Raw genomic sequence first — 7,449 nt, forward strand, 5'->3', positions numbered from 1 at the left:
GGGTGACGGCGCGGCCTTCCCGCGGAGGCGGCGGCGCGTCGGAAAGCGGCTTGTGGGGGTGGTCCGCCGGGGGCGTCAGACCCTCCTGGGGCTACCGTGGCTCCGGAGGTGGCAGCGAAAGCTTTCACCTGAAGCCGGGCCGCTTGCCCACCTCTCGCCGGGGCAGGGTCGGCCCAAAAGGGCTTCCCGAGACAGGCGTGGGGTTCCCTCCGGCCCGTGGCCCGGCTCTGGGGTGCCTCCCGGCTCGGCAGAAGCCCGGGATGTAGGGGCACCATCTCCAAAACAGGGGTGAGCAGGGACCCCGCTGCCACCCAAAAGACATGCTCTCTGCGGGCTGAGGGTGGAGGCGGTGTCTGTCTGTCTGTCTCCTTTGGGTGGAAACAGGTGACCCCAGGAAGAGAAAAGGGAGGTTTCCATAGAGGGCTGTTCAAATTGACTGCTTCTCTTCTGCCTTGCAGTTTGCTTTCTTTTGTCGTTTGAAACTAGCGATGTCTGTTTAGATACAGATACAAAACAACTTTCCAGCAATAAAAGTGAGATTACATGAGACTCTTAAAAAAAAAAATAAAAAATTAAATCTCCTTGGGGTATTTTTGATGTTCTCAAAGTAGTCCTAAATCTGTTGGCTTTTCTAGTTAACATTTGTGGGAGCCTTGGTCAAGTAGTTTTGGTTCCTTGTGCTTTAAGTCCCATAAAAACAGTCAAGGAGGTAGAGAGGCTGTAGCAGTGGTGCATTTTAAACAGCTTTTTCTCCATTGCCTTACTCGCCACCTCCGTGCTGTGCTTGTGTGCCCCAGGGTCAACAGCAGCCTGTCCAGCGATGAGGTCCTCCTGGAAGACTTGGAGACAGAAGGAGAGAGGCAGCTGAAGAGCCTCCTTCACCACCAGCTTGATACCACTGTCTCCATCGAGCAGTAAGTCCTGATCTGGTGCCTGGGGGGACTGCCAGAGGGGCCAATGAGCGAAGTCTGGCCGTGTTAATTAAGGGCAGCAGCAGCGTCACCTCACTGGGGCCTCCTCTCCAGGGAGAATGTTTGGTGCAGGCTGGTCTCAGCCAAAACAGCTGTGCAAACCCTTCCTCCTTTTCTTGGGACTCCTGCCCAGAGATAAGCACTCCTTGTCTCCTGGAGCAAATGCTGGCAGTATTTTCCCTGAAAATAACCAATTTGCCTGGGCCAGATGCAGGCATGAGTTTCTAGGCTGGTGAGCTCCTTTCCCCCAGGCTGGCCTGTGTTTGCACCTGCGGGGTGCTTGGTGTTAGTGTCGCGAGGTGTCTCCTGCCCATATTGTTGTTGCCCCCTGTTGGGGGGGGCTTGGAAAAGGGTCAGGAGAGCATCGCTCAATTGTGTGTTGGAAACACGGCATCTCTGCCTAAGTGCAGCAGGACCAAGCATGGGTGGGGGAAGAGGCCAGCCCCTTCCTATTCCCCCAGTTTCTCAGTGCTAAATTGTTTCTGCTGTTCTGTTGCTTTGTGTTACAGATGCAAGTCAAAGCGGAGATGCTTTGCCCCTGCAGCTTTTTACAAGCCTTTTGGGGAAGAGGCGGCAGGGGCTTTGACCTTGTCGCAGTTCCAGGCCCTGCAGGAGAGCAACAAAGAAACTGCCTCTCTCCGGGAACTGGGGCTCTCCGACTCAGAGATCCTGCTCTGGAAGAACCAGGCTTCAACAGGGAAGGTAGGCATGCTCTGCTCTGATGTGAACGCGGGAAGTCCCTCTAACCCCATGGCCTGTGGCACCCTGATAGAAACTTTAAGTCCTTTGTAAGACCTCTGGTAAGGAATAGCTGCCCCATGTATCTCTTGCGTTTAGGCCAGCACGATGCCACATTTCTTCTAGCCTGTTTTCTTTAGTGGAATGGTCTGTGCTAAAAGCTATGGTGGAGAGGAGTTGATCCTTTGGAACTCAGCCGGTCCTGATTATATTCCTGCCTCTGCCTTGATGGTCTCAAGCAAATCAGTTCACATGTTTATACCTGTGTAAGAAGGATTTAAAGGCTGGAGGAGAAAAGGGAGGAAACATTTAAAAGCACCTCAACCTCCTCCTTTCTGTATTCTGATACATCCCTGTATCCCATGGCTGGCTTGGGATAGCCGCCTGTAGGGAGGGTTTTGTACGTTCTCCTCAGGGGCTGGCAGATGCTTCAAGGGACTTGAAACAGCAGTAAAAATAGTAGTGCAGAGCTGTTAAACCAAGTGTGTGATTGCAATGATGTGCTCCTCTTTGGGTGCAGTTTGCAGCAAAGCAGTGCCAAAGCAGGTTTCTCCCCTTCCCCTACCTTCACCCTTTTATTTCACATTCCAGAGACAAGGGGCTTTTGGGGCTCTTGTCTGTCAGGTGCACTGGAGTGTTCTGCTCTTAACTTGGTAAACCAGAAGGTGCAAAGTAGGGCTTGGGCTGACCCTTGGCTTCCCTCTGTCTCTTCTCTTCCTGAGCAATAGCTGTGTGCAGTAGGAAGCTGTCTGTGGTAATCGTGGGTTTGCCTCTCTTCAGCTGAAGTCATTACTTGCTTTGTATTTAAGTGCAAACCCCGCCCTGGTGTGGCCTGCATTAAAGCTTGCATTAGAGAGGGGTGCTGTTAATTTAAGATTGAAAATTAACATCAAGAGTACCAGCTGTTGTGTTTGGTATGAAAGCAGTTCTGGGATGTTTAGAAATAAAGATTAGCATGGAAAACACTACTCTGACAGAAAGAAGCACTGACATTAGGGTACAGCTTGTGTGAGAGGAGAAGAACGTTTAGAGAGAAAGCTCAAGTCGGGTAGCGATGTGCAGCTTTGTATGTGGAAGCCCTAAGTGAAAGATTTCACCAAGGAGGAATCAACTGAGGCAGAGAGGACTTCAGATTGCCCACAGAGCTCTCAGCAAAGTACTGAGTGCAGGCTTCTGTTATTTTCAGCTGCTAAGTTGCAGCTTTTTTGAAAACAAAGTACTACAAATTATTTCCTGGAATTGCTTTTCCATATAAACAGCTTTTTGTGCCCCAGGGAAGCTGTGAAATGGTGAATGGAAGCCGTGCAGATGTGGGTTCGTGCAGTCAGGCGGGAAGGGAGAATACCCATGGGAAAGTCTTTGTTAGGTTGTGCTCAGTGCAGGGAGAAAGCCTGGCTTCTTGCCTGAGGCAGAAGGGTCTGCCACGGTAATTGTTGAACTGAATTTGAGAAAAGAAAATCCACCTACAGCCCCATAAAAGTGTGTTCTCTGGATTCTCCTAGAGGTGGATGGGGGAACAGAAATGCCTCTCCAGAAATTGGGGTGTGTCTCTGCTTTGGCAGCAGGAGTCTGGTGAATCTTAGCAGTGCCCTGGCCCCGTGCAGTGAGGTTTATTTCTACAGGACTGCTTGCTCGTAGCCAGGTTAGCTATGAGGTCTGTGCTGCAGTAGCTGGGCGGTTTCTGCGAGGTGGCTCATGTGAAGTTGGCTAGGGGTTTAGTCCTCAGTATAAAACTACCCTCCTCGGGTGCCAAATGGCAGCTTGGGATCCAATTTTCAGCAAATAAAGTTCTCTCAGTGACACCAGCGTCATAGACCAAACGCTTGGTGGAAGCTTGAGCTCAGGGATGCTATAGGAGTGGCAAAGAAATGCCAAAGGGGGTTTGTGCAGTTACTGTAAGTGGCGTGAGAAAATGGCTGTAGCTGGCAGAGGCAGGGATGGCTGAGACAGAGGGACACCCGCACCATAAATCGGTGAGGCCAGGGAAAGGAAAGCAGCACAGAAAGGTCAGGAGAAAGGGGCTGTTTCTCCACTTCTCTCGAGAACTGAGGCTTGCTGTGTGGCTGTGTTACTGTCCTACCCTTGCAGTAACAGGACCTCTTGGTGACCTGCTCTTTGGGGATGGTTTCTAGTTGCACTCCAGGGATGGAGGATGTGAGGTTTGACTGCTGGCCGAGACTCCGAAAAGGAGGTACGTGCTGTATCTGAGCAAAGCTGTGCCTGTCTTCCAGGGCTCTGGGCTGGGAGCAGCCCCGGAGGCCACGCAGGACCGACTCCATGCCATCCAGGAGAAGAAAAAAAAAAGAGCGTCAGCGCATACTCGCTCTGCCCCAGAGGTTTGCTGGCAGCAAGCAGCTGAGCCGGCGGGAGATGGAGATTGAAAATGCCCTCTTTCAGGGAACAGACCGCCACTCCTTCCTCCGGGCGCTCTACCACGAAGGTTTGTGGGCTCAAGGCTGTTCCTGCCTTTGCTCCAGCATGGAGAGCCAGGGTGTGTGGGTGTCCAACACATTTCTGTCTGGCTTTCTGTCCCTGAGTACACAGTTCTGTTTTGGTACTGTGTGGGAGGAGATATTTTCCTGTCTTACATGAACAGACACGGAGTGGGCTCCCTGAAAGGTTTAATATAGAGGCTTGTAAAGTCCATCTCTGTTTGGAGAGCGTGGATCTCGCTGAGGTGCTACATGTACTGCAGAGCCCAACTTGGTATGTGGAAGAGCAGCTGGGGTTATGCTTTGCTAGAGCCCAGAGGTCCCCACTCAGCTGCACCGAGTGACACGAGGTGCCTGTGTCAGGCTAGAGATCACCCTTTCTCTGATTTAACTGCAGTCTAACGAGGGTGGGAGGGAAGCAAAGGCACAGAGCAGGAAAGAGTAGGAGTCACTTGTTAAAGGCTCCTCCCAGTAGCTGAAGTGGAATTGGAGCCCAGTTGCTGATTCCCAGTACCGTGTTCACGGGATGGCAGCACTTCTCGCCTTAGTAGTGTTGTCCCCAAGCCTGTGGCTTAATGTGTTTTTTCTGGATAGAGAGTCAAGTGTTGTCCAGAGATGGCAAAAACTGCTCCAGTCTGCTTTAGCTGGAGAGCATGTGGGCATGAAGCTCCAGCCCAGACTTATTTTTGTATGTAAGACAGTATTAAACAGAAGATGAGGAGGAACTTCCAAACCCCAACTCCTAAAATACCACTTTGATCAGTGTTGACACTGTTCAAACTATAATGTCCAGCTGATCCAGCTTCCTCTGGCCCCTGCTCCCTCCTTTGGTGTCAGTGTTGTGGCATGTAGCAAAACCAAGAGGCAGCAAGGTTGAGGTTCATGGGCTGGGAGATGCCCCTCTCACTTCTGTCCTCGTTTCCGTTAAATAGAGTAAAGGAGATACCATGCCAGTCCATGCCATGGACTTTTTTAAACTCAGGAGTATAATCTGATGTTGTCCCTGGAACCAAAAAGTTTATATTTCACATAGCAGTGTAGAAAGGCAGCATGACATGTCCTGGCCATGTGTGCAGGAGGAAGGTGTGTTGAAGGAGTCACTACAATGTACTGAAGTGTGGCTGCAGATAAGCTAATGAGGACATCTCTGGAAGAAACGAGCTCTGTACAAAGCACTGGTGGAGCTGCTGCTCTTTGCAGGTCCATCCTCAGGTGGGACACCAGCACTTGCTGGCTGCTGGGGCTATTCTTGTTATAAATAACCCGCAGGGTCTGGTTGGCGGATGCATGGAGGCTGAGTTGGAACAGGGTTTCTTCTGTCTGTCTGTCTCTTCCTGCAGTCTGTGCGTTTTCCAGGTTCTTGGTGGTAGTCATGTTACCATGTTTCTCCATTGTGGATTAGATGACACTCAGAAGAGGGTAACAGATGAAAAGGACCCCATGGTTCATCTGGAGAGTGTTTACCAAGAGCTGCTGAGCAAGAAGTTGCCTGAAGAAGGCCAGCCTACCAAGAGTGACTCGTGCTTATGCCCTTCCCTGGCTCCACAGGGGCCTGTGGTTGAGGAGGAGTCATCGCTTCCAGACCAGCAACAGCAGGCAGAACAGGCAAGAAGTCCCAGCTCTCCTGCCACAAGGCCCAACCAGTCCCCTCCAAGGCTTATGATTATCAAAGAGCCTGTAGAGTTTGTCCCGGAAGAGGAGATCTGCAAGAACCGTCTCTCAGAGGAAGAACTCCGGAATATACCCAGGTTCTCATCCTACCATCCTGGAGAGCCCAACAAGGTATGTTGAGATGAATCAGGATCTATTCTTCCTCACTAGCATGCCCTGAAGCTGCTTCAAGAGGCAAAGGCTCCTCTTTGCTGTTGTCTGGAGGGTGCTTGGTTGATCCTTCTGGCCAAGGGAGAGCAGCCTCCCCTCTGGGAGGGAGGGGGACCTTTGGCTCTAGTGGGAAGTCACCCGGCCTGGCAAAGAGCGGTGCTTCAGACCTCAGCCCTTGCTGGCTCTGGCAGGTCACTTAGTCAACATGCGCTCTGCCTTTTGGGTCCAACTGAGACCAGCTGTGACTTTACTCAAACTGTGTTTAACTGGTAGCTGGAGCGTGTTGTGTTTTGTAAATAACTGGAGCCATCAGCGCTCGGTGCAGGCAAGCGTGATGGTGCCTTGAGTCTAGAGCTACCTTTCTCTGTCTTCCAGACTCCACTGTTAGCATGCTGGTGGAAGAAGGACTCTGGGATGGCAGAGGGGCTGAACTAATTCGTACCTTTGAGGTTTAAGGATTTGGACCAGGTTGAAAGGTGTCTGTTTGCATGGCACAGGCTGGCTGACCCTCTTTGTCTCTGGAACAGGTGCTGTATTTGAAGAACCTGGGCTCTCGAGTGACGATGAAGGACCTAGTGTCCTTGTTTGCTCGGTTCCAGAAAGAGGACAGCCCACCGATCCAGTTCCGCCTCCTAAGCGGCCGGATGAGGGGTCAGGCTTTCATCACCTTCCCTGGTGAGTTGCTGCCTTGTGCTTCTCAGTTATTCCCTCACCCACGAAGGTGCCACATCTTCCCCCAGGGCACTGGGCTGGCGCCAAGCCTGGTCTCTAAGGAGAAGGAGAGGAGTTCACTCTCTCTTCTTCCTATCATGTCATAGTCTTTTCCCTGGATTGGAAGAGGATTCATCAAAACAGAAGGGATGCAGTCTGTTACGTTCCATATTTGTATTCAGCACGTCACTGGCTGGAGGATCACGGCACTGCACTGTATCATGGTGCAGGCTGAGGGTCCCTGAGCCAGGAACATCTGTATGAACACCATGTGTCTGTGCCAGAACTTGCCGTGTAACCTGCGCCCATTTTGCTCTCTTGCAGATACTCAGTCAGCCCAGGATGCCATGCTGTTGCTGAATGGGTACAATCTGCAGGGGAAGCCAGTGGTGATTGAATTTGGGAAAAGCAAGGGGCATTCGACAGAGGCTGACTCTGCCATTCCCTGCTCCTCTGCTGGAGAGAAACCCCCTGCCACATAAGGGGTGGATGACCAGGAACCTCGTGGATTTGCATGGGCCGTGCGAACTCCTTGGTTGTAACTGGGACAGTGAAGGACTTTTGGGAGTTAACGTGCAGTTCCATAAATCTCAGAGTGGGGAAGGGAGAGACCTGGAAGAGCCTGGTCCCCTTGAGGAAGATGGGCACTGTCTGTACACTGTTGGGGTGTACTGGCTTTTTCCTCCTGTTCTACATGTGTGTCTGCATTTTCAGCCCTTTGCGGCAAGGAGGGTGGGAGGAAGGCGTGTAAATAAATGTATTTATTATAATATTTC

At 51.5% G+C, this 7,449-nt stretch overlaps 1 protein-coding gene across 1 annotated transcript in view; it reads left to right on the forward strand.

Annotated features, from left to right (window-relative positions):
- The window catches only part of RBM41 (RNA binding motif protein 41), an 8,366-nt gene extending 1,211 nt beyond the window's left edge, over positions 1-7,155 (forward strand). The window contains 7 exon segments of the mRNA XM_009889314.1: positions 745-914; positions 1,481-1,673; positions 3,941-4,000; positions 4,002-4,149; positions 5,544-5,923; positions 6,490-6,637; positions 6,998-7,155. Coding sequence (XP_009887616.1) covers positions 745-914; positions 1,481-1,673; positions 3,941-4,000; positions 4,002-4,149; positions 5,544-5,923; positions 6,490-6,637; positions 6,998-7,155 — 1,257 coding nt within the window.
- Positions 7,156-7,449: the final 294 nt, after the last annotated feature.

The sequence above is a fragment of the Charadrius vociferus genome, unplaced genomic scaffold (genome assembly GCF_000708025.1).
Source record: "Charadrius vociferus isolate BGI_N301 unplaced genomic scaffold, ASM70802v2 scaffold7, whole genome shotgun sequence".
Lineage (NCBI taxonomy): Eukaryota > Metazoa > Chordata > Aves > Charadriiformes > Charadriidae > Charadrius > Charadrius vociferus.